This window comes from Giraffa tippelskirchi, chromosome 1 (assembly GCF_054371585.1).
Source record: "Giraffa tippelskirchi isolate mGirTip1 chromosome 1, T2T-mGirTip1v1.2.pri, whole genome shotgun sequence".
In the NCBI taxonomy this organism is placed as follows: Eukaryota; Metazoa; Chordata; class Mammalia; order Artiodactyla; family Giraffidae; genus Giraffa; species Giraffa tippelskirchi.
In genome coordinates, this window is record NC_137275.1 from 192,510,632 (window position 1) to 192,537,718 (window position 27,087).

A 27,087-nucleotide genomic window follows, 5' to 3' on the forward strand; every position below is an offset into this window, starting at 1 on the left:
CTGTCTGTGTCAAGGGCTACCAGTGGCTTCTCATCCGGGCTCTGGTCAAGCGAGGAGTAGCCTTTATTTGGGACGACCAGCCTGGGTAGAGAATTTGGGGGACTGGATTGGTGACTGAAGCATACCAACCTGGCAAGGAACGGGGTTGGGCCACACCCCACAACCTCCCCCCCTGCCCCCACCCCACCCTACCCCATCCCACCCCGCCACCTTGGTCCTGTGAGACTCTCTCCTCTCAGAGAGGAGCTGGGCCTGAGGAGGGAGGGAAGAGGGGAGGCTCAGAACCAGCAGAGACAGGAGCCGGCTGGCAGGGTCCTGGTGGGGTGGGGCAGGGCCCTACCTTGTCCGGGCCATGACATTGTTCTTCTTGGGCTGCTGGTTGACAGGGCTACCCATGCTGCCATTCTTCAGGGAGCCCTTCCGGGCCAGCTCCCGCTGCTTCTCTGCAGGGGAACATGGGAAAGAAGCTGTGTCCTGCCTCCAGGGCCACCCTGCCTTACCACTCAGGACAGCCTGGGCTGGCCTCCATGGTGAAACCCCTTGCTTCTCTAAGAACTGAGGCAAGGATCCAACTCTAGGCCCTGCTGCTTGAAAGACACAGTGCTTTGCTCTGCACAACCTGAGGCAGATAGTGAAGGGCAACAAGAGGAGGCTGACCCCCATCTTCTAGGAACTGTACTCCCAAGTGGGGCAGCTAGCATGTGCTTGATCTAGAGAAAGGCTGGAGAGGGAGAGATGGAATAGAAGGATAGCAGGGCTTCCTGCAGGTGACACCTTGAGGTGGAGTGTGAAAACGTTAGTCACTCAGTTGTGTCCAACTCTGTGTGACCCCATAGACTGTAGCCCGCCAGGCTCCTTTGTCCGCTAGGTTCCGCTAGGCAAGAACACTGGAGTGGGTAACCATTCCCTTCTCCAAAGGGGTCTTCCAGACCTAGGGATTGGACCCAGGTCTCCTGCACTGCAGGCAGATGCTCTACCTTCTGAACCACCAGGGAAGCCCACTTGAGGTAGAGAGGAGGGCATTTGAGGAAGGAAGGGTAGTGTATAGAAAAGTGCATTTAGAAGTGAGTGTAATAACTGTGGGTCTGGACAGAATGGAGGGATGAAGATGGAGGAAGTTGGATACATTTATTCAGTCATTTATTTATTCAACAAACATCTGTGTCACCAGTCATGTATCAGGTCCTGTGCACAAGGGACTGGGGGCCCCCTCTAATTACAGACTTGGAGCATGAAGGCCGTGAATGCCAAGCAGAGGAGTCTGGGCTTAATGGACAAGGAAAGGAAGCCACTAAAGGTTGTGGAGCAGGAGGGGCAGCATGGGGCAGGCAGGGTAAGGGCAGCAGGCTGGGGGGCCCCTCTGCCGAGACTACTGCTGACTCTTCGGTCAGCCTATGGATTCTCCGAGGCTCTAGAACCTGCCAGATTCACAGGACTGGCAACCAGAGACCCATCGCCTGGTGCGTGGCTCTGCTACCAGTAGTTAGTTTCTGCCTGGGCCCTACAGGAGGCCTGTCTACCCATCCCTCCTCATCTCAGCAGCTCCGATACTGGCAAAAGGACTGCCAGGGGAAAGCTCTCATAAAATAACAAGTTCCAGAGAGGAAGGATGGGATGGGCATTTATAGCTACTGTGACTCTGGAATTTTCTCGACCTCCATGTCTCTCATTTCCCACTCTCTAACCTTCTTTCTTTGCCACTGCTCATCTATCTCACTCCCTCAAACCCACCTCCACCTCCTTTCCAGCAGGCAGCAGCTGCCATTACCACCCCAAGCCTCTAGGGGGTGCAATTTGCCTTATAGTTCCTGGTGGGGATTCTCAGTGCAACTGGGATAAGGTTGTAAATTTTTCTAGAGGAGCTGTGGTGGTAATACAATGAATGGTCAGGGGGGAAAGTGTTGTTTTTAAAAGCATGCTGGAATTGTTTGAAACAGTGAAAAAATGCTAATAAACTGCAAAAGCAAACTACAGACTACTATGCAACCATTAAAAGAAGTCATTCTCTATATACTGATATTAGAAGGGGCTCTAAGACGTTAATCAGAAAACAAAAAAGCTTCAGAAAATGTGGACGGTATGATACCACTTGTGTTCAAATACAAAATAAAACTAGAAAAAACTTAAAAACAAAAGCAAAACGCTTGGAATGATTATCTCTGGGAAGGAGAAAATGATGGGGAAGAGTAAAGAAGTTATACTTGTTAAATACTTGTGTTGTTAAATTAAACAATAATAAGCAAATAAAACCGGCTGCAGTTTGAGTCTGGTGTCCTGTCCTGGGAAGATGAACAAATTCCACTGAGAGGACTGCTCTCTTGTTTAGAAAAACAGCCTGAGGGGCTTCCTGGATTTGGTCTGGAAGGAGAAAAGCAAGTTAAAAGGAAAAAAAGAGAAGCTGAATAATGTAACAGGACTCTGAAAAGGTATCCTGGCAGCTGCAGAGCAAGGTTTTGAAACAGATTTCTCAGGACTAAGGAGAAGGCCCAGTATTTGATGGGCAGTTGGAGCCTGGGGAGAAAGATGAACAGGAGTGCGGCCGGGATGGCAGAGAAGTTCTGAAGGATGGTCATGGCCTGCATTTAATCATTAACTCTTTCCTGGATGCACTGTGTTAGCTACATTTTCACTTGTGAAAACAAATTTTTATTTATTTATTGATGGCTGCACCTCATGGCCTGTGGAATCTTAGTTCCCTCACCAGGGATTGAACCCAGGCCCTCAGCAGTGGAAATGAAGTGTCCTAAACCATTGGACCGCCAGGGAATTCCTGAAACCATTTTTTAAAATTAGAAGTCTGTTACGTATGGCAGCCTTGGGTGAGTGAGATGGTCCCTGAGGGAGAGAGGTGGTGTTTGAAGGGAGGTAAAGCGAGCACGGCAGCTGCAGGAGCTCTGGGCAGTGACTGGGAGAGAGGTGGCTCAAAGGAGCGGGCTGCAGCATAAACTGACTTTGGAGTGGACATGAGATAAACCCCCAACGGCAGGGTGACCCTGGGAAGCCAGGAGAGGTTTGGGTTTATTAAGAAACTAAGGGAAAGTTCCTCCAAACAGGAGCCAACAAGATCTGGAGATATCCAGATAGGCTGACTAGGAAGAGGGAGAGGGGCTCAGCTTCTAGGGGAGAGGAGCCAGGTTCTAGGCTTCAGGAGCCTCACTGCTTTCTCCCCTCAGACACAGGAACTGATGCCCACTCCTAAGGCAGCTTCTTCTCAACCTGGTCCAGTTTTTGATGGGGCTTCCGACCCTCTCTCTGGGGTTCCTGCAGCTATGCCCCAGAGCACCTGGAGCCTTCTGGGCCCCAGAGATGCCTCTAGAGCTCTGGGCTCCCTCTTGGCCTTGCAGGAGAGACGGTACCGGGTGGTGCCAGTGACTTGGTGGCTAGAGTCTCGGAATTGTCTAGCCTGAGCTGTACCTCTTTGCAGACCCAGCCCAGCGCACCTTGCCTGTCCACGCCCAACATCTCCCTCATCCCCCGGACACACTCACCCAGCTTCACTTGGAGCGGGGATGGTTTGTAATTCATGGCTACTGACTCACCCTCCCGGGCGTCACAGTCTCCGTCTGAGATGGAGGCGGCGGCTGGGTCCTGGGGGAGAAAGCAGGGGGACAGGGAGCTGTTAGGAGGTGAACACAGAGGGCTGTTCTCTCTGTCCTCTGTGGTATTTCTCCCTGGCAGCGGGTGCGGTTCAGGAAGGGAGGGACAGACCCATCTACCATGGAAGGAAGATCGGGAGCTGGGTGGAAGAGCCCAGGATCTTGGCCCTATTTACATCCATCTGGGTGTCTGTCCTTTAAGTCCCGTGTCATCTGCCACCCCCAGGAAGCCTACTGTGATTCTTTAAACCCACAGGACCACCTTCTCCTGCCTCCCATACTAGTCGCCATGCTCCTCAGGGCCCTTCCTTGTTTAGAAAGATCTTTCTAGGTTCCTGTGAGTTTAAGTCTGGATTAAGGTCTGAGCAGGTGCTCCCTGAGATGGGCCTTCTCCCTCTGTTTCCCCAGCTCTGGCTGATCCCTTCCCAGGATCCAGAGAACTGACCGGCCGAGCCAGGCTAGACTTCCAGGCTGTAGCCATGCAGTTCTAGTGAGAACTTCTCCATTTCACAGATGGATCCTAAAGAGTGTCTCCTGAGAGAACCTGAATGGTTGGCTGGGAATGGCAGGTGAGAAGACAAACAATGGCAAGTCAGCCGGTGGCCAGCTCGTCCTGTGTTGCCCAGACAGGGCTGGACACTACAGATGACAAAGAAGACAGCATACATTCTGCGCATTATCCAGGGTCTGGAACCATTTTGGTCTCCCTCACTGTCCTCTTTACTGACTTCTTCCCATTTCTATGGGTGTTATGCTGCCCCAAGTCCTACTTTAGCCTCACTATTCTCTCCAGAACACCCCCAAATCTCTGCTACAAGGTCCAGGGCCTTGTCCTACTCTGCCTCAGTCAGTTGGAAGGCGCTGGAGTCATTCACCCTCTCCCTGAGAAACTGATAACCAGCCATGGACATAGGATGCTGCCGTCCTAACCATCCACCTAGGATCACAGAGTGGTAAGCCTAAGGTCAGAGGATCGCAGAGAGGCTCCAGGGCTGTGCCTGTTCTGCCTCTGGGGACACGGAGAGCAGACAGAGAGGCAGGGGGAATGCTGAAGGGCAGGCCCTGTGGGGCCAGGCCCAGGGATCTGAGTGGCTTCTGGTGACCGTCAAGGGAAGGCTATGCAGCCATTACAGTGGTTTTGTTTCCCTTTAGAATGAAGCAGGGGGGATGAAAACATGCTTGTCACTAAAGGAAAACGGAAAAGTCTAGAATGTTTGGGAAGGAAATCCTGGCTTTGTCTGTGTTTCTTTAGGCCATCCAGAGTGCAAGGCCTGGGTGGGCTGTGTTGCCACAGTGGTTTGTGAGTTCCTGAGGGCAGAACCCGGGCCTGTGTCCTCTTCTCTGATTCCCAGCCTTAGCTGGCACCGAGGGGGATGGGACAGAAGGGTAGAACAGGTCGGGGGAGACTGGGGGCTCAGTGCGTGCATCCCAGGTAACCTCCCAAAACACTGGTCTTTCCAAGTCCTTCATCCTCTGCCTCCCTGGCTCGGCTCCTCCTTGGGAGACTGATCACTGGCAGCACCTGTCCCCTGCTCCCCTGGAGAAGCAGGCCTCTAGTGACCCATCCATGTCTCTCTGTGGTCAAAAAAGCCTGGCAAGTGCTGCCTGCAGGGGACATGGAGACCTGCCAGTGAGCACTAGGCTGCAGGGACGGCTCACTCACAAGGCCGCCTGAGCGAGGGCTTCTCAAAGGTAAAACCCACAAATGTGCCTGTGGGGCCCTCCCAGGGAAGCACCGGCAGATTTCCAATTTCCTTTCCTCTTTCTGTAGTGTCTGTCACATGTCACACATATCATGTCTATTTGGAAAGGATTTCCTCCCCTGGCTTCCAGGACACTATGCCCCCTGGCTCATCTTGCCTCTTTGACGGTCACCCCTACCTTCTCCCACAGTTAACTTTAAGAACTCAAGCCCTTGGGCGTTTGTGGCTAACTTTTCCCTCCTTGGTGTAGATGAGTCCATCAGAGTGTCTTCTCTCAGGCTGGAGGTCCTGGGTGGCAACACTGGAGGGGGCCAGTGCAGGAAGGATGGGGCCTGAGTGGGAAGCTGTTGAGTGACTCTGGTCACAGGGACCCACATGTGTTCCCTAAGGCCACCGGGATTCCTGAGTGACACTGCCAGTCCCTTTAGGTCAAGAGCCAGCATGTAAAGCCCTGGACTGCGAGGACCCATTCAGCATCCTCCCATCACTGTCCTTGATGGAAGGCCATCTTTGAGGTGGGAACAAAGATTCTGGCACTGTGCCTGCAAACTCAAGTCTTCACCGTGGGCTTCCTGTATGTCTTTCCTGGGAAGTGCAGCCAATGCACCATGACCACCACATGGAAATGTAATCAGGGAGATTAGATGTGAAATATTCATGAATACAAGTATCAGAGAGGAATCCAGGCAGAAGGAAGCATCTGGCTCGAAGAAACCAGGGAAAATTTAAAATGCCCCCCAAGGACATCTGACAGGAGTTAGCTAGATCCAGAAACTAGAGTGGCGATTAGCAAGGTTATTAATAAACACTCAGCAGAGACAGACATTGAAATGCATCTCTAACAGCAGCCCATGTTTCTACAACCCTGTGCGCAAATTCTCCAAAGACTACGGAGATGATTAATAGCTCAATCTCACTGTTTCTGGGATGGAATAAATCAGCTAATGACCAGCGCAAAACCAATATAACTAGAGAAAGGCAGAAGTACCAGAAGAATCTTCAGAGTTAGTCTGGTCCAGTGATTTTCATTCAACTGTGTTTCCTGAACCCTGTGCCTTGGGCAGGGCTGAGTGCGAGAGGAGAGCAACAGGAGTGGGTCTGGCTCCCCTGAAACCAGAATAGATCCGTTTTGATGTATTTATTTGGCTGTGTCAGGTCTTAGCTGTGGCACATGGGATTTCCGCTGTGTCATGTGGGATCTTGCGTTGCAGTGCGTGGGCTCTCTGGTTTGTGGCGCGTAGGCACGTTGCGGCACACGGGGCTTAGCTACTCTGGGACTCTTAGAACTAGGGGACTAGTTCCCAGACCAGGTATCAAACCCACGTCCCCTGCATTACAAGGTGGATTCCCAACCACTGGACCACCAGGGAAATCCCCAGAATAGATCCATTTTGATTTCAGTTACATAGGAGCCTTTCTGCAAGATTTTGGTTGAAGAAAGGATTTTATTGCTTTAAAAGAAATGTGGGGGAGGGAGTTTAAAACACATTGATTTAGCCCAATCTTTTAAAAATGCTTTACTATAGAACTTATTAAATTTACATGAAAACAGAGAAAACAGTACAGTGAGATCCTGGGTACCTATCAAACAAATTACTAGTTCAACAAATTACCACTTAGACTATTCTTTAAAAAAAAAAAAATCTTGGCTCCTCCGTTTATAACACTAGCTATGTGATGTGGGCTTTAGTTTCTACATCTGTAAAGTGGGGCTAATACTAATACCTATGTTAAAGGTTTCTGTGAGGATAAAGTGAGACTATGTAATCTAGTGCTTAATATGCAAGCATTTAGAGTAGTATGTAATATATATACTACATCCAGCACACCCTATGTGTGGTAGCTATAAAGCTTTTATTAGTACAGGCTCTGTGGGACACATAGCCATAAACAGTGTACCCTGGCAGTAACCGATCCACAGCAGCAGCCCTGCCACCACCCAGGTTGGGGCCTGGCTTATGTGGGGAGGTATCTGTGGAAGAGATGCTCACTCAGGGTGAGGAGGGGCCTGATCAGGGAGCATTCTGTTTCCTCTCTCTCCTCACTTTCTTATGCTGCATTTCCCTCACTTAGTTATCAGTGGTCAGCCTGAGGCTCATCAAGATATATAGAAATAGACCCATCCTTAAGGAACTCCCAGTAATTATCAGTAAATGTAACAAGAGCCATAAAAGTAGAGAGAAAGGGACAAAGGGAGAGTGGTCAGAGAAAACTTCCCAGAGGAAGACTCTTGAAAAGATCTTCAAACATCAGTTTCCCAGTTATCTTAAGAGGAAGGATGTTCAAGGAACATCTGTAAAGGCTCAGAAGCCTGAAACTAGCATTGCATATTCAAGGAACAGTCAATATTTTGCTACAGTTGAAACCTAGAAGGTATGATGATGAAGAGTGACAGGAAATAAAGTTGCGGGGCCAGCAGGGCTCAGATCATGGTGGAAGATGGGCCTTGATTTTGTTCTTTATTCAGAAGATGATGGCGGAGGAGTCAGTGAAGCCTTGAGTAGGGAAGTAACATGATCAGATTTGAGATGGAGAAAGGAAAGGAAAGTGAAATCGCTCAGTCGTGTCTGACTCTTTGTGACCCCATGGACTGTAGCCTACCAGGCTCCTCAGTCCATGGAATTTTCCAGGCAAGAGTACTGGAGTGGGTTGCCATTTCCTTCTCCAGGGGCTCTTTCCAACTCAGGGATCGAACCCGGGTCTCCCCACGACAGACGCTTTACCATCTGAGTCACCAGGGAGATGGAGAAGGACGCTCTAAAAGTCATGTAGAAGATTGGCGGGAAGGAAATGAGACTAGAATTTAGGGAACTATTGTAACAGTGCCAGCAAGAGATGACAGAGACCTGAACTAAGCAGAAGGTAAAAAGCCATAAAGGAGGATGTTAAAGAGAGTAGAGTGGCAGACCTCAGAGACAAAATGTAGAAGGAGTCCAGACACTCCTAGTTTTCTGTGTGGGGTAACTGGGAAAGGGATGCTCATAGTAATTATTAAAACAGACAGTGCAGGAGAAGGCATAACTATGGTCACGGAAAACCAGATGAGCTGTTTGGGACAGGTTGAGCTTTGAAGTGTCGTTCAGACACTAGATGACATCATTAGTCAGTAGGAATTGAGGTTCTGGATCTCAAGAAAGAGCTGTGGACTGATGGTGATTGAAGCCCACAGAGGAGAATAAACCTCCTCAGGGAGAACAAGCACAGTGAAAACAGAGAGGAACCAAGAATAGAGTCCTGGAGAGCATATAACCTTAGGAAATGAGTGAAAGAAGAAGAATGAGTAGGAGCAGAAAGACAAGATGTAGAAAAAGATCCAGGAAGATATTCATGCAGTTTCCAGGTGAAACAAATCAACAGTGTCAAACTAATATATGAGTCCATAAGATAAAGATAATACTTAGAAGTAAGGAAGTCATAGGTGACCTCAGCAAACAGAATGGTAAGAACAGAGCCCAGATTACAAGGGATGTGGGAGGGAATAGGAGATGAGGAAGTAGAAACAGTGAACACAGGCTGTTCTCTCAAGGAGCTAAACTGAGAAGAGAGAGTGAGAATGAATGACAGTCAGAGGGAGTTTGGGAGTTGAAGGATTCTTTGGAGGGAGGGAACACATGACCACTGTTTTAGACTGAGGGGAAGAAAATTGAGTAGAAAGGGAGATGTTCGATGGAGTATGGTCTTTGAGGAGTCAAGAGAAGATAGAACCAGAATCAGAGGAGAGGAGGAACGCTCCTTACTGAAATGGAAGGGAGGTGAAGATGGGTGGGGGATGCAGATAACATGGAGACAGAAAGGTGGGTGGAAAGTTAAGGGAGTTCATTCCTAAAAGCCTAGTTAAGTAAAAGAAGGGGGAAAATGCTAAGGGGTTGAGGAAAAGAGGGACTCTTGGTGGCTGGACAGGAGTGGAAGGAGATCAGACTGGCAAGGGTTTCAGCTACAAATCCTCAACTTTCACCCACTCTTTCAGCTACAAATCCTCAACTTTCACCTGCTCTTGAGCTTGAAAAGAGGATGAAAGGCACTCTCCATGGTGCTGGACAATTTTGCCTTTGTCTTATGGACTGAACACAGATGATTCAAGGTAACATGATTCAATTTTCGCTTTCCCACAGGAAAGGTAACCTCTGTCCTCACCTTCAAGCACTAATTTTCAGGAAGATGGAAACTGAAATGGATTTAGAATGAGGTATGAAGAGGCAAAGTGCTTGTATCAACATTATCTAACCTCTCTTTGTCTAACACACATGAATTTTCCTCTAGTTTTAGGAGGGAGCTGGTGGAAGCAGTTCTGAGTTATGAAATCTGAAAGGCTACCTCTGGAATAGTCATGTCTGTACCCTGTTCAGTTCCCCTGGGAGAAAGCAGAACAGACTTAGAGCAGGAACAGGAACAGGATCAGGAGGGCAGGTAGTACTGATGAGGAAAGGAAAACAAGGGGTGATCTGGAGCTCAGGCCACTCTCTGATGGGCAGAGAGACAGCAAGATAGGGTATCAAAGACCAACTCTGTTTCTGTCACAAGTGGTTCAGTTCAGAAACTTCCTGAGGCTGTGGCTCCCTGAAGAGTTATGCCACTCCCCCAAAACATCCCTTGGCAGTGGGTGGTAATAAGCATGTTTAGATCTCAATATTTTAGAGGGAGATCCAAAAAAATGCAACTCTATGCCTTTCTGTCCAATGCCCATGGCTTGGCAGAAATCTAACATCCAGTCCAAGAATATTCAGTAGCAGTTTAGGCATTGGTTAGACCTCTCTGCTTCCCTGTAGATGGCTGTCCATTCAGCCTCTAAGGCATTCCCATCCCTCTCTAGCTCAGCATGAGAATCATTTGGCCAATGACAGTTCCTACTCCAGGGAAGGATCTGAGGTCCTATGAGTACCATGGTTGGGGAGCTCCCACTTTTATTCCCTATCTCCCTCTTTGCTAGCATTTCTGCCAGGCAACTGGCCAGGACTTCTATCCTTTCAGGACATATTAAGACCCTTAGGGGCCCCACTTATAGGAAAGGACAAAGACCTCTGTTAGGTGTAAGGTCTTTTGGGGGATATCTGGAAGGTGGTCAGGGAAACAAAAGGGAGACAGTCTCTCCAAATATTGTTCGTAGCTCTTACAAAGAGGAGGGGAAAGAACAGAAAAGCTAGGGAAGTCTATGAAGCCTGAATTTGGGAAAGGGGTCAGAGGACCCTGCCTAGTTCAGAGAGGCCTCTTATCAGTTTAAATCTCCTCACTCTTCACAGTTTTTCTCTGTAAGAAGACTCAGTTCAAACAAAGTCAATACTGAGTGGCCACTCCTTTCCAGCTCTGGACTGGGTGCTGGTAGTAGGGAAGAAAACACACCTTCTCCACATATACCACACTTCTGCAGAACATTATGCGGTGAAGCAAAGCTTCCTAGAAGGAAGCTGAAAGGATTCTTGTGGCTGGGCTAGAGTTCAAGAACTCAAGGGGGTCTTGTGTATAGCTGAAGATTTTCTGTTTCCTTAAACAGCTCCTAGGATGGACTTCATTCCCAAAAAGAAGCACCACCCACCAAGCTTTAGTAGCTTTGTGGTGACTGTCATTGGGAGAACCAAAATGCAGAACCCCATGGCTAGAAACAACTTTAGCCATGGCGAGTTTAATAGATTTTTCTATTATAAAGTGATACATGCTAAAATTTTTTAAAAATCACATTTAGTTTTACCACTTTGAGGCAATCTTTGTTAAGTGTATCTTAGATTCTAGTGTATCTGAGTCTTTTATGTATACTACAGTAGCAACACTAGGGGGTTTCCCTCTCTGGGAGCTGGTGTTTCGCCTGTCCTCACTGTCACAGGTGTGGGCCTCTAGGTAGGTACATTGTTGTGTCTACGTGGTCCCGTCCTTGCTTAGACCAGGTGGAGCCCATCAGAGCATCCCCCAGAATTGGGAAGTGGGGCTTCTAAGAGGAGACGTGAAGCTTAAGACTGTAGATTAGGTAGCAGAGAAGGTCATTGGCAGGGAGATAAGAATAAAGCTGATGTTCAGAAAGAAGAAACACAAGAGCTAGAAAGTCTTCCCTAGGTTTCAGGTTCTGGTTCTAGAACTTGTCCTGTCCCTCTAAGGTTTGATTACATGCCTGTCCTCATGTATTATGAGAAAATCTAGTGTCCTTACAGTCTAGTCACATTTTTAGCTTAAACTAGCTTGAGTTGGATTGTTACTATAACCAGAAAGTATCTACTAACAATTATTCATAGAACAACATTTAAAGAAAAACACACTGTATCTTATATTCTATATTTTAAAAAATTAGTATTAGGGCATATTCAATTCTCCATATTTTTTACATAGTTTTCTTAACCATCAGCTTAATGGCTACATGATATCCATAAAGGGGACATACAATAACTTTTTAACCCTTCACTTATTTTGGACATTTAGGTGGTTTGCAATATTGCACTATTATAAATCAAAAAGCATGAATGCTTTTAAGATTCTTGATACATACTGCCAAACTGCTTTCCCAGAGGATTGTTCCAATTTACAATACCTCTAGTCACAACCAATAGCTATAGCTGGTTTTTTAGTATTTTATTTTTCACAGTGTACCAGAGTATTTCAGGTCATCACGTCTGTCTATTGTTTTCCAAGAGAGCTCTTCTCCAGTCCTATTTGCCTGGTTCCCTCTGGGGAATCTTCTTTCAAAGAATAGAATCTCCTCTGGGCATCACCTGCTAGACAAAATATTCCTGACTTAAGGCCACTGATTCAGAACAAAAGGAGAGAAGACTATTACACTGCAGCTTGGGCAAGGCTCTACATGGAGCACTAGTACTGTCAGGTAGCTGGCTGCCATGCTTCAGCTGGTCCCTGGCCTGTGCATATCAGCTGCAGGCACTGGGACTGAAGTTGCAGATCCAGGAGGCAAACCTCACTGAGGAGGTCTCCCTTGCTTTCAGATTTGGGGTGAGACAATGAACCAAAATGGCTCTGGAGTTATTCCAGAAAGACTGGCAGCTCCCACTCCCTTACCTATTACTTAGTTTTCAAAAATAGCCACTCAGAAACAGGGAGACAAAAAGATGGTGAAAGATACGAAGCTAGCACTGGGATGGCAAAGAATTGGATTCATTTAAAAAAAAAATTGTGTTTTATTTATCTTTGGCTATGCTGGGTCTTCATTGATGCGTAGGCTTTTCTCTAGTTATGGCGAGCAGGGGCTACTCTCTAGTTGCAGTGTGCAGGCTTCTTATTACAATGACTTCTCTTGTTGCTGAGCACATGGTTCCATGGCATTTGGGCTTCAATAGTCACAGCAAGAGGGCTCAGTAGTTGTGGTTTGCAAGCTCTATTGTATGGGCTCAGTAGTTGTGGTGCATGGGCTTAGCTGCTCTGAGGCGTGTGGGATCTCCCCAGACCAGGGATTAAACTGTGTCTCCTGCATTGGCAGGTGGGTTCTTTACCACTGAGCTACCAGGGAAGCCCCAGATTCATTTGGGGGAAACAAGGGACCTGTGAGTTTTTAAAATGATTTAGAATCCTGCTTTTCCTTCTCTGTGGTTAGGGCTGCTTATCCTAGATTGATATTCTGTTATTCATTCCCTTTCCTATTCACCTGGAAATCCTACGAACAAAAAGCCTTTGTTTGGGAGATAGGGCAAATGCTTAACTCAGGGACAACTAGATAGCAACAGTGGCTTGGAGGAAGCCTCTGCATAAAGGCCTAGGGGATAAGCCTCCTGACCCAGGAGACAGGGGCAGGGCCAGAAATTGAGAAACCTTGGTTCCTCCGGGAGGCTTGACTTGGCCTACTCCTTGAACTTCATCCCCATCCCCAAGCTCATCCTCTGAGCCAGATGTTAAACAGGCTCCTGTCTTACCTTGGACTGGGCAGAGACACAGGTCTTAGCCTCTACAGTCTGGTGAACCAAAACGTTTTTGAGTCCCACATCCTGCTCCCCCGTCACCTGCTCCTATTTCAACCTCTTTAGGGAGAGGCCATCTCACTTAATGGAGAAAGGGGTGAAGGTGTAAAATTCTTTTAAGAAGTAGATCAACAATGGTTGAAGTGATAAATTTTATGTTATATATATTTTACCACAATGGGAGAAATGGGGGAAAAAAGAGATTAACTGGTAGGGCCTGAGGCAGAAGAATATGGTATGAGGGTGGGCAGTGGAGAGGAGGCAGTCCCTTCTCTTATTTAATTCAGTTTCGGCCAACAGACTTTGGAGATGAGACTTTGCATAGAAATGATTCTAAAATCAAGGGAGTTAAAGGGCCCAGGGGATCTGCGGTTCTAGGGACCTTCTACTTGGACAGGGTCAAAAGGAGACAAAGAAGGGGACTGGTATTCAGGGATAATAGAGCTTTAAGGAGTGTGTCCAGAGGACCCTTTGGTTTCTTTCCAGGATGTGGATTCTAGTTCCCCAATATAAGGAAGGAGGCACAGAACACCAAGGAGAGATGCTGCCAAGGAATTGATAGAGGGCGTTTGGTTGGAGAGTCCTTGTGACTGGTCCCTCATCCCTGCACATGGTAGGAAGCTGAAGCAAGAGAAATGTCAACAAACATTGACATTTGGTCTGCACCAGACTACTTGTGGATCTTCATCTGGATCTTGGCTCCAAATCTCACTTGAGGATGTCTGATAAACTTCAACTACACAAGAGACTGAGCCAAGCCTGCACTGGCTCATAACTCTCCTGGACTCCTGGATTTCCCAAGAAGGTAGTCATCTGAAAGTCTATGGGATGTCTTCCCAGGGCTGCCATCTGTGACCCCTTTCTTCTGGCCTTGGAAGAGTAAAGAGCTACTTGTCTGTGGTGGACAATGGACTTGGAGGGCTGGTACCAAGTAGCTTCTCCCCTCTGTGGCATTTCCTGCCTCTGCCTTTCCTCTCCCTTACAGACTCATCTAACTCTCCAGCCTCCATTATGCCTGGCAAGCACCACCTTTTGCCCATAAAGACAACTTGCATCTCTCTGGCCAGAGCAGTACCCTGTTCTTTCCTTTTTTTGGTCATCCCAATAATTAAGCATTGGTGAGCTTGAAAGTGAAGTGTCAGTCACTCTGTAATGTCCAACTCTTTGAGACCCCATGGACTGTAGCCCACCAGGCTCCTCTGTCCCTGGGATTCTCTAGGCAAGAATACTGGAGTGGGTAGCCATTTCCTTCTCCAGGGGATCTTGCAGACCTAGGGATCAAATTTGCACTGTAGGCAGATTCTTTACTGTGTGAGCCACCAGGGAAGCTTAATGCTTGCAACTTGTTAAAAACAAAAAAACAAAAAAGAACTTGATGTTCAGGCAGGCAGGACAAAATGCATTTTGAGGAGGGAAAAACATCAAGACCTGGTTCTTGCCAAGAAGACTTTGTCTAAAGGTGGGGAATTGACAGGCACACAAATCAGCCTATTCAAGGCAGAGAGAGGAGCATGAGAGGCAGGAATGCATGAAGGGTAGGGGGAGCACAGAGAAGGTGATGGCAGTGGAGGTTGTTTATCCTCCCAGACAAAGAGGGTCAGGCTCTTCTTTTCCCTTGTGGCTCAGCTGGTAAAGAATCTGCCTGAAATGCAGGAGACCTGGGCTTGATCCCTAGGTTGGGAAGATCCCCTGGGGAAGGGAAAGTCTACCCACTCCAGTAGGCTGGCCTAGAGCATTCCATGGGCTGTACAGTCCATGGGGTGGCAAAGAGTCAGACACGACTGAGCAATTTGCACTTTCACTTTGATAAAAGCAGCGGATCAGCTCTTAGATCAACGGGTACTTTGGCAAGAGGACTTAGAGCAATGATTGGTGAGGTTTAGCCCTAGGGCTAGGACTCTAGTCTCACTACTTTTTAATGCTGCTGCTAGTACAACCCCTACTCTGTCATGGGCACCCAGTCCACCCTGTTTCTGTGGGTCAAGTACAGAGATGCAGGGGGCTCAGTACATCAGGGGCTTTTCCTTTACCACGAGATGCACAGACAACTTTCCCACAAGGAAGGGTCAAGAGGCTGTAGGTGGGTGGCTGGAAAGTGTTTTCATTGGGAAGGCAAACAGGGATTCACAGTCCTAAGAGAAGGATATGGTAGCTCTGGTGAAACAAGTCCTTACTGGCCCCAGCAGTCACTCTTACCAGGCCTGTTTTGTGCAGCAGGGAGGTCGATGCTAAGGTCACTTGGAGGCTCAGGGCCCAGCCCAGGAGAGGAGGAGGTCAGAGAAGGGAGGGAGAGACTCGTGAACCCTATCTGAGTTTCCCTAGAGAAGTCAGATGGTGGTGGAAAGTAGGGGGAGGGGAGGTTCTACACTAGCCCAAGCTCAAGGCAAGTTCTCAGCTGTGAAGACAGCCATTTGCTGGTTATGCATCTCTAGAGGGAAACAATACTCCTCTGCAAAGCTAGATGACCGTGGAGTCCCTACTAGAGGGGCTCCCCAGGCTCAGAGTGGGAGGGAGTCTTTCCCTGCCCACCTGTCACTCCCTGGGTGGTGCAGTGATGCTGAATGGATAACTCAAGGGTACCACCTCAATCCTGAGGCATCCACAGGTAGGGACCCTGAAACAACAAATAATCAACACTTACTCAAAAAGCCCCCTAGAGCTCTGCAGCCCATGTCTCTGAGGAATGCCTTCTTTGCTCTGATTACACCTGAGCAGGCTTCATCTCTTCTAGACCATTCTGACACACCTGTACAGCTTATATCCCTCCATACCACTGAGCACATCTATGTACCTTTAAGGTGGTGATTTTTAAACAGTAATGTACATACAAATCACCTGGGAATATTGTTTAAATGTAGATTCTGATTCGGTAGGTCTGGAAAGTGAAAGTGTCAGTCTCAGTTGTGTCCAACTCTTTGCAACCCTATGGACTGTGGCCCACCAGGCTCCTCTGTCCATGGGATTCTCCAGGCAAGAATACTGGAGTGGGTTGCTGTGCCCTCTTCCAGGGGATCTTCCCAACCCAGGGACCGAACCCAGGTCTCCAGCATTGCAGGCGGATTCTTTACCATTCGAGCTACCCAGGAGGGTCTCAGTAGGTTGGGAGTGGAGCATGAATATCAGTATCCACATTTCACAGAAGCTCCAAGGTGATACCAGTGTTCTTAGTTCAAGGACCACACTTTGAAGAGCAGGGCTCTAGGCGAGGCCCTCTACACTGACACCATGCCCGGGCAGCCCCTCAGTGCTCTCTGCCCCAGCCTTAATCTGGTTAATTCTTAGTGTGAAGAGAGGATGATGATTTGGTGGGGGAGGAGATTAGGGACCTACCCAAAGCTCATGTTGGAGGCAGCTCTGATAAGACCTTTGGCTGGGGCCAGGCAGGGAGCTGCTCAGAACAGCTTAGCCCAGGTGTGGTTCTTCTGGAATTTATAAAATTTTTTAGTTACTATCTCTTGAACATCTACTCTATGTATAGTTATGGTGCTAGGTGCCTTATGTATGTTGTCTCATTTAATCCTCCTAAAAGACCAAGTAAGGTAAATATTCCCATTTTAGAAATGAAGAACCAGGTTGTATAAAGCAATATGTTCAAAGTCACACTTTGAAGGTGGAAGCACTAGGATTGGAATCTAATTTGCTCACTTTAAAATATCCCAGCCCCTCCTCAGAGACATCAGATGAAGTCATGAGATTAACAATACATTAGAACGTAGCTGAGGGACTGTTGTCTTGTAAAGCAGGCACTTCAAAGGCTGGTACTAGTTTAATCACATCTCCAGTGCTCTGCACACTTTCGGAGCTCCTCTTGAGAAAATGGCATGCATGCTTTCCGACCACCAGCCTCCTGCTCAATGAGTTCTCCATAGGAAGAAAGTATTAGAGCCAGGAAGCTGTCAATAACTCAAGATGGAGAGAGAAAGAGAGACTGGCAGGAAGCAGCAAGCAGGAAAAATCCCTGGGAGCTGAGTGCTGAGCCCATGAGAGGAACGCAGAGGGCAGTACAAGAAAGGGAGACAAAAAGGTCTCAGCCGCTTATTCAGTTCAGGTCCCGCACTTTATATTACATTCTAGGCACTGTGCTGGGTGCTGCTGATACAGAGATGATATAGCCTTTGCCCATGAAGAGCTCATAGGCCAGTAAGTAAAGTAAATGAATATGCAGATAATTTTAATATTAATAATATGAGAAGGGCTAGAACAGAAAGAAGTTTGTATTGAGTGTTTTAGGGACATAAGACAGAAGCATCTATCCCACTCTTGGGAATTAGGGAAGACCTCTTCAAAGAAAGCTGAGGCATGAAGGATGAGTAGGAGGTAGATGTGAACCAGATGAAGAAAAGAACAGGAAAGGAGGGGAGTGGGATGAATTGGGAGATTGGGATTGACATACATACACTACTATGTACAAATAACTAATAGATCACTAATGAGAACAGGAAACTCTACTCAGTGCTCTGTGGTGACCTAAATGGGAAGGAAATCCAAAAAAGAGGGACTATATGGACACACATGACTGATTTGCTTTGCCGTATAGCAGAAACTAATACAACATTGTAAAGCAACTATATTCCAATAAAAATTAATTTAAAAAGAAAGGAATAGAGAACAAAAAAGAAAAGAAAGGAGTGGGAAGAAGACACGCATGACTACATGGCAGGCAGAAGGAACGGCTCAATCTTGCTGGGATGTTACATGTAGGGGTGAAGTGGGAGATGATGGGACTAGAATGGGACAAAGGCTTAAAATCATGAAGGGCTTTGTACGTCCTGTTCAGGGCTTTGGACTTTAACTGGAAATAATGGGGAGCAATTGAAGGATTTTAAGCCCATTGTCAGATTTATAGAAATAGATCACTCTGGGAGCAGCGTGGGAGAATAGGAAGGAATGAGCAAACTAGAGGCAGGGCACCAGATAAGAGGCATCACAAGAGGTGATAAAAGCTGGCAAAAGGCAGTCAGTGGGGTTGGAGCAAAGAGGATGTAGAAGAAAAACACGTCGAGGTCAAACTGTCAGGACTCAGTGGCTGATTGCATCTGAGTTTGAGGGAAAGACCTTGGCTAGGATGACTCCCAAGTTTCTTCCTGACTCAGGTGCCTGAGTGAATTGTGATACCACCAAATGACAGAGAAACAGAAATAAGAGTAAGTTTAATGATTTTGTTTTGTGCAGGGGTGTGTCTATGTATGCCTATAAATATGAAGGTAGGAAGAAAGAACTTGGCCAACACCAAAGCTGAAGGGGGTGGAGTAGAAGAAGACTGATGGCTGTGGTCAGAGAGACAGGGGACCAAGGGGAGGCTGATGTCATGGACATCAAGGAAGGACAAGGTCTTGAGAAGGACAATGAGACTAGGGGATGGTTAAGACTGGGGGAAAGAGCCAACAGAGGAGGGTGAGCTGTTCAAAGACATCCAGAAAAAGAACTGAAGACATAGTGCTTCTTCTCTGGTTTGCTGACACTTGGCAAAAACTTAACTTTGTTCTCAACAATTACGGGGTATGACCTTTGGGAGGCTTGAGACTCCCTACAGAGAGAAACCCTGCAGTAGAGAAGCCCAGCCATGGTCCGGAGATGAAGGCAGATTTGCTGTTTCTTGGAAGTATGGGCAAGAGTGGGCTGAAGGCAAGGTGTTCTGACTGGGATCTAACCAACCTCAAAATAACAGCAAGCAGAAGGGTGTGTAGTTGCCCCAAGTCCTGGGATGCCCCGCCATGAGATGACAAAAACAGCAAAGATCCTTGGGTTTCTAGTCCTTTGGCAGGAAGCCTGCACAGACCTCATAAGAGCAGCCTAGGAATCTAGGGCAGAGAGATTCAAGGGGGACAGCTTGCATTGAGATTTTTCTAGAACCTGAATACCTGCTCCATCAACTATGAACACCCAGCAGAAGCTCAGTCTCAGAACCTATACTCTGAGTGACTGTGATTATTTAGTGATCAGGATTTCATACTCTGAATACCTTCAATAATACTTTTTGGCAAAAGTAAGGTAAAACTAAAGACTTGCTTGACTTTATTTTTTTTAATAGTTTTATTTTTAACATACTATGCTGCTAAGTCGCTTCAGTCGTGTCCGACTCTGTGCGACCCCATAGACAGCAGCCCACCAGGCTCCGCCGTCCCTAGGATTCTCCAGGCAAGAATACTGGAGTGGGTTGCCATTTCCTTCTCCTAACGTACTATAGCTTCTTTTTATTTCTTAAAAAAATTTTCTTTTTTTTTTCCACACCATGTGGCTTGCAGGATTATAGTTCCCTGACAAGGGATTGAATCTGGGTCATGGCAGTGAAAGCACCCAGTCCCAACCACAGGACCACCAGGGAACTCCTTGACTTATTAATAGTTGCTAATCAGACACCCTTCTTATGCAGATGACACCATCCTTATGGCAGAAAGCAAAGAAGAACTAAAGAGCCTCTTGACGAAAGTGAAAGAGGAGAGTGAAAAAGTTGGCTTAAAACTCAACATTCAAAAAACTAAGAAAATGGCATCCAGTCCCATCACTTCATGGCAAACAGATGGGGAAACAATGGAAACAGTGACAGACTTTATTTTCTTGAGCTCCAGAATCACTGCAGATGGTGACTGCAGCCATGAAATTAAAAGACGCTTACTCCTTGGAAGAAAAGCTATGACAAACCTAGACAATATATTAAAAAGCAGAAACATTACTTTGCCTACAAAGTCCATCTAATCACAGTTATGATTTTTCCAGCAGTCATGTATGGATGTGAGAGTTGGACCATAAAGAAGGCTGAACACCGAAGAATTGATGCTTTTGAACTGTGGTGTTGGAGAAGACTCTTGAGAGTCCCTTGACTGCAAGGAGATCAAACCAGTCAATCCTAAAGGAAATCAATCCTGAATATTTATTAGAAGGATGGAGCTGAAACCGAAGCTTCAATACTTTGACCACCTGATGTGAAGAGCTGACTTTAGCCAAGACCCTGACACTGGGAAAGATTGAAGGCAGGAGGAGAAGAAGATGACAGAGGATGAGATAGTTGGATGGCATCACCAACTCAATGGACATGAGTTTGAGCAAGCTCCAGGAGATGGTGAAGGACAGGGAAGCCGGGCGTGCTGCAGTCCATGGGGTTGCAAAGAGTTGGACATGACTGAGTGACTGAACTGAACTGAACTGTGAGAAAAGTTAAGGAATAGTACAGAGTGGATGTAATAGACCCTAGTTTCTCTGTCTCCTGCAACCAAACACCAGAATCTGTGAGTGCCCAGGGCGCTGAGGTACAGGAAAGCCATGCTTGTGCTAGGGCAGAGGACTGGCAAATCCAATGAGGTTGGACTGACTTCTCCCTGAACCTTGACTTTGGGGGCCTACTGTATTTTGGAAAAAAAAAGTTTGGAAGATGAAGAGACTGTGTTTGGCTATTTATAAAAATAGGTCTGTGAATGCTGCCAGAGTTGAAGGAATGTTTTATGCTATTTGATACATTTGAAACAACCCAACAAGTTGAAAATTTTTTGCTGTGAAAGGAATGCTTGTTCTGTAGAGTTAAATTTTGGTTACAATAAGAAAGGAAGCTCCGAATGTTCCTATATTCCCTGTCAGGGGAATAACGCTTTTTTCTTCACTCTACAACCTTATAGCAGTCAGAAAGTTAGTTACAAAGTCAGTCTCATCTTGGCTTCTAAGCAGCCCAGAATAACCATTTTTCAGGAGTATTTTGGCTTCTATGTGTGCTGTGTCTGTGTGCTAAGTTGTTTCAGTCTCGTCTGACTATTTGCAACCCCATGACTCTAGCCCACCAGGCTCCTGTGTCCATGGGATTATCCAGGCAAGAATACTGGAGGGGTTCCCATGCCCTCCTCCAGGGGATCTTCCTGACCCAGGGATAGAACCCATATCTCTTACATCTCCTGCACTGGCAGGCAGGTTCTTTACCACTAGTGCCACCTGGGAAGCCCTTTGGCTTCTATGGTGGTGGTGGTTTAGTCACTAAGTCGTGTCCCCATGGACTGTAGCCCACCAGACTCTTCATCCATAGGATTTCCCAGGCAAGAATACTGGAGTGGGTTGTCATTTCCTTCTCCAGGGAATCTTCCCGACAGAGGGATCAAACCTAGGTTTCCTGCATTGCAGGCCTATTCTTTACCGACTGAGCCACCAGGGCTTCTATATGGACACATAATTTCACAGGCAGTAGGAATCTGCCTCGTCATATTATGGCCTCTACTCTTTCCCCTACTCCCTTCTATCTTTCACTCCAATGAAAACCAAAGCATTGGCTCCTTGGTGATTTTATCCTATTGCGATGTTTAAGAGAGTAATTCTCCACTCCTTGTTACATGTAGCTGGGACTAGGACAAGTTCTTTCTGTATAGGTAGGAAAACTGATGGTCTATCGGAAGAATTGGAAACTCCTGGGTCGCAGAGTACAGTTAACCCTGGGCTGCTCTGGATTCTGAGAGAATTTTGCCACCCACCCCCCTCTGGCCCAGTTCCAGCCAGCTGCAAATTGTCTGGATTGAGCTGCTTCGACTCACTGATGTTATCGGCCTCACAGTGCCTGGAGCACACAGATAGGAACAGGCAATGGCGCTGTCTCACCGGACGTAGTAATGTAATTTAGTTTCTGAAATCCAAGTATAAAATCTTGGAAGATGACTTTTTTTAAATCTCCGTCCTCAGGAGGGGGGTAATGGCATGGAATTCCCAGCAGAACCATATAAATAGGGAAATGGCTTCTGTCATGTAGTAATAAATAGTTCAAAGCCACGCAAAAACATACAGAGAGGATTTGTAGGGAAAGTAGGTGTGGAGTTTTTCTTGCTTCCTCTCTCCCACCTCCTCTGGGCTGTGAGGATCACTCTGTTTGTGTGAACCCCAGGCGGGGGCTGAAGGAGCCTCTCCTAAGTGTTCTTGTGAGTGCACCCTGAGCTAGGGAAACGGAACCAGCCTCCCGTGGGGGCATGCCATAGCAGTTTGAGTGGATCTCAACTACCCCTCCCCCCTTTTTTGGAAAGGAGTTATTCAGACCAGGATGGAGGCAAAGAAGCAGTTACTTGCCTTCCCTTCTGTTTCCCCAACCTCATCTCAGGCACTTTTCCCCAGGCTTACTACACTTTGCATCACAGGTCTTCTTTGTTCCTAATGGAGCTCCAAGATCCCCTCCCCTCACCCCACCCCATCCTGCTCCTGCTCCCCTTCTGGCTAGATCGTGTCCTTCATGGCTCAGCTGACACATCACCCCTTAAAAGTAGCTCCCTGGGACTTCCTTAGTGGTCCAGTGGTTAAGGATCTCCCCGCCAATGCAGGGGACACGGGTTGATCCCTGGTCTGGGAAGATCCCACATGCCGTGGAGCAATTAAGCCTGTGTGCAACAACTATTGAGCCTGTGCTCTAAAGCCTGGGACCTGCAATTACTGAAGCCTGAGTGCCTAGAGGCTGCCTCCACAACAAGAGAAGCCACTGCAGCCAGGCACTGCAACTAGAGAGTAGCCCCCACTTGCTGCAAATAGAGAAAGCTCATGCATAGCAAGGAAGACCCAGTGCAACTAAAAATAATTTTTTAAAAAGTAGCTTCCCATGAACACCAGGCTACGTTAGGTCCCTCTACAACATACTCTCCTAGTCCCTCCCCTCATACATTTCTTTCAAGCAGTTATCAAATTTTACTCTAATGATTATTTGTATAATTTATTTGCTAAACAAATATTTAGGAAAGCAGGCACCATGCCAGCCTCCACCATGTCCTCCCAGTGCCTGGCATGGACAAAGAATGGACATAATCTGATAACAGACAAACAGGTTGCCTCTACTTGGTTTGAAGCTGCAGCAAGGATATTTCTGTAACAGAAAGGTGGCAAAGGGCTGGTGGCCTGCAAGGTGGTGCCGGGGCCTTGTCTAATAGTGCCACAGACAGATGTGGCATTCTGTGCTTTTTGTAGGACAACTTCATCTATATAGGTGAAAGACTGCCCTTCGGGAAGTTATTTTTGGAGAACAGCCAAAGTAGGAATCCCCCAAACCTTCACTCACTTGCTCACTTAAAGGCTTGACTTTGTTAAAAACTCACGTAAGGTTCATGGTTGAAGCAGCAGCTCAACTCCCAGTCACCTTCTCGCGGAGACGGATCACTCCTAGCTGAGCAGACACAGCTTTATACATGACTCAAGGGCCAGGCTCAGATTCTGCTTGCAGATAAGCACACCATATGAGTAAGGCCCAACTCTTACTGTCAAGTGTCAGAGGAGTGGGAGGGAGCCCGCCTGGCATCCCAACCACCAGAAAGCCCTTTGGAGGGAGGTGGGGGAGGGGCACGCTGCTCTGCTCCTCTGTCTGTTCAGAGTGCTTTCTGACAATCTGGGGCTTGCAGTCATGTGTACCAGGCATGAACCACCCAAGGCAGGGGAGCTCTTGGGAGTCAGACATAAGGGCAAGGAGATGGCAAAGAAAAACACAAGAAATCTCCCTGAACAGTAAACACAGCCTCTGGCTGCAGAGTGGGGCCTGTGAATTGCACTGACTTTGAGAGTCTAGACAGGCAGTTTCACTCTCTGAGTGCCCAGATCTGTTTTTATTCAGGCCCTGAGATTCTAGGAAGAGCCTCCAGGGCAGAGAGTAAATGAGTTGTCCCAGGTTGATGCCAGATGGCAGCCCTGGGATCAGAATTCATGAGCCCTTCTTTCCAGCCAGCTGCTCCCTCTCCTGAGTCCTGAACTGTTTCTTCTTCTTTCTGAATACTCAGGATTGTATTCAATTTAGTAAGGTCTGTGGTCACATAATCACTGCTCCTAAGGAAAACAATGACTACGGAGCATCCAGTGTAAGGAAGGCAAATATGGGGCGCCTTTGCCCCTGAGAGAACAGCCAAAAGCAAGCCCTGGCTGAGGTTAGGCCTGTTCTACTTGAACAAAACCCAACACAAACAACTCTCTTGGGATCTGGCAGAGTCCTCGTCTGCTCTCATTTCTTTTCCAGGTTTCCTTGTGTGTCAAAGGCCTGTGTTTAGCTCCATAGTAAGGGCCTCTCCTGGAAGCAGAATACACGGTTTCCAGGGGCAAGAGAGGGGCCAGGCTGGGAGACGGTCTGGATCCAGATCCTCTTTTCATCCAGAAATCAGTTGCTTCATTGTTAATGCTCCCATCTCCAGGAGGACTAGCCCTAGTCCTTCCAGCCCAAACAAACTCTGCCAGGTCCACCCAGGCCTCAGCAAACACTGGATGTTCCTTCCCCCTTCCGGCCTCTCCTTGTTCCATTATAACTACCTGGTGCTAAGAGAGGGAGCCTGCAGCTGTTCTCTAGTGGTTTCACTATTGCTATAGCACCTGCTTCCGTGACCAGCAAGTTCTCTGAGGATAAGGCATGTAATGGCTTTTGGGCTCAGACACTGCCTTCAGTCAGGGACCCGGGAGCCTATGAGATATAGAGGAAGCAATGGAGGACAGCCTTGCACAAGGCCCAGGGCAGGGCTGGTGGAAGGGTTTGGATCCCGAGTGTTTTCACTCAGGCTCAGTACAGGCAGACTTACTTTCCCTCCTGACCCACCCCGGCAATTAAAGTGCACAGTAACCTCATTTGCTGGTATCTGATTCATTTACCCATAGAAGAGGCCTGGAGGTAGAGGAGGAATTTCAACTAGAAAGTCCAGCCCCTATTAGATGATTATGATTTCTCTGCCCTTCCAGACACCTCACACACATCCCTCCTTTAAATGACTTGAGGCATAAGGAAGGAGACCTCCCTACAGGGCTGATTTAACTCTCCTCTACCTAGAGGCCATGTGCATGTCTAGAGTTGGGGTGACAGGCTGTTTTGTTTCTGCTTCTACTTGCTACACCTGCCCCCCTCCACCTTATGTCAATGCCCTTCCCCTAAAAAGAGATGTCTTTAAATCCAGTGTCTTCCCACTGCCAGGCTGAAGATGCAGTGAGAGCTCATGAAAGGTTCCAGCTTCAGACCTTGAAACCTGCTCAATGCTTCCCCTGTTTCCCCTGCCTCATACCCTCTACTCTCTGATTGAAGAGGGGAGTACAGGACTATTAGAGACAAAGGCTCTTTTAACATTTCTTGTTCTACTAGACTCTTACCACTCCTACACCCCTACTCACTCAGTGTCCTACAGCCCAGAGGTAAGAGGGTAATATATCCTGATCAAGGACAGCTCAGGACATGACATGCTTGTCTTGTTACTTTCACAGTGATGGAGACCTCAAGAGAGAGCTCAGTCTGGCTAGATGTGTATGGGGGTGATGTGGGGTGGGGCAGGGGCTGGAGGGATTAAGGGGTAGTCCCTGGATCCATAGGACTAATATTGGAAAGAGAAGAGGCCAGACCCCTTTCACAGCTAGAGACATGTGCAGGAAAGCTACTCAGCATCAAATAAGTGCCTGAAGGACTCAGGCACCTAGACTTTTCAGACCTGGCAGGGAACAGGCTCTTTTCGGAGCTGTCCAGGGTCCTGAACTACCTTCACCTGAAGACCTTGGTGACTTTGAACAAGAGCCCTGCCTGTCAGTTAATGCAAACCTTAAATGCTTCTGGCTGCTCTCTGCTCATCCCTGATACCAACTGCCTGCTTGGACCCATGGCCCACACAGCCTGAAGTAGTTCCAGCATGACTCTAATCACTCTCTATGGCCGCAGACTGGGCTTCATGCCTGTAGCCTGACTCCCTGGCCAGCTTTGCAACAAGGGGTGAGTTTGAGGATACTGGTGTGTGTGTGAGAAAATATCTCCCAGTCCTTGAGGAAGCTCAGGACCAAACGAGCCTGGCTCAGGGACAAGGTGGCCAGAGGGAAGGGAGAGAGTTCTCCATGTGACACATCCCCAGACAGCTTAGCAGCTCCTCCCTCCACCTCAGTGGCTGCTGCACACACATGCTGACACACGCACGCATATACACAAATGCCAGATTCTCTGTACTGTCACTGCAGAGCCTATATGCTGCAGCAAAGGTAGTGTCCTTTGTCTGCACTTGAGCAGAGTGCACCTGCTTTGTTCCCATCCTGGATGTTACAGAAATTTGGCAAAGAACATCAAAAGTTAAATAAATAAAGTCTTTATTTCTTTTTCTGAATTCAAGAGGAATTTGTAGTCATTGTACAAAGTCCAGATAAGCAGAAAAGAAGAAAAGAATCATCACCCTTAATCCAATCATCTGGAGCTATATCCAATGTAAATCTCCTGTCACACAGCCTGGATCCTTGTGTGCATGCGTGTGTGTGTGTGTGTGTGTGTGTGTGTGCGCGCGTGCGCACACTCATGTGAGTGTCAGTAAGAGGCAGTAGAGAGCAGTGGTTAAAAGCATGAATAATCCCTAGCTCTGCCATTTACTTATCTGTGTGGTCTTAATCAAATTTCTTAGATCTCTGGGTCTGTTTTCCATCTTCAACATGGGGAAAGTAGTAGTACCCATCTCACAGGGTTGTTGGAAGAATTAAATGGGATAAAGTGCTTAGCACAGGCCCAGACATATGGAAAGCAGCCAATAAAGGGTAGCTCTTATCGTACATAGATACACCCTCATAGAAATCATTCTGTAATACTATTTAATGCCCAGTTTTAAAACACAGATTCTTTTCCATCTCAGATAAAAGCTGAAGAGAAGATGAGTAAGTTCAGTTTTCTTCATTTCCTGTCTGGCTCAACTTTCTAGGCCCCCGTAGGGATAAACTGGGTCTTGGGAAAGAGAATGGCCTTCGAGTTCAGGGAGGTAAATAGCAGTCCTTGATCCAGGGCATCTAGCTTTCAGCCTAAGTCTTGCAGCCAGGAGATAGCAGGGGTTTCCTGCCATCAGAGGTCAAGGTCCTCTCCTCTTATTGAGCTTTAGGCCACAGCCCACTGGCCCGCTTGCTCTGGCCAGCACTTTCTACCCCTCTGCCCTTGAGTGTCCCACTCTCCTCCAGGGGCTCCTTCCTCTTGGCACCTGCACAAGA

The 27,087-nt window shown here is 47.5% G+C and overlaps 1 protein-coding gene across 8 annotated transcripts in view; it reads right to left on the minus strand.

Moving 5' to 3' along the window:
• Nucleotides 1-27,087, minus strand: part of FAM219A (family with sequence similarity 219 member A) — a 60,916-nt gene that overhangs the window by 5,813 nt on the left and 28,016 nt on the right. For 4 of the 8 annotated variants that reach the window (XM_081519981.1, XM_081519972.1, XM_081519963.1 and 1 more), the window contains exons 2-4: nt 3,540-3,588; nt 341-443; nt 1-81 (exon numbers count right to left, since the gene is read on the minus strand). In XM_081519981.1, the coding sequence (XP_081376107.1) occupies nt 1-81; nt 341-443; nt 3,540-3,588 (233 nt within the window). Of the gene's footprint in view, nt 82-340; nt 444-3,488; nt 3,589-27,087 lie in introns of all 8 variants that reach the window. The other 4 variants (XM_081519942.1, XM_081519931.1, XM_081519921.1 and 1 more) reach the window with 1 other exon arrangement.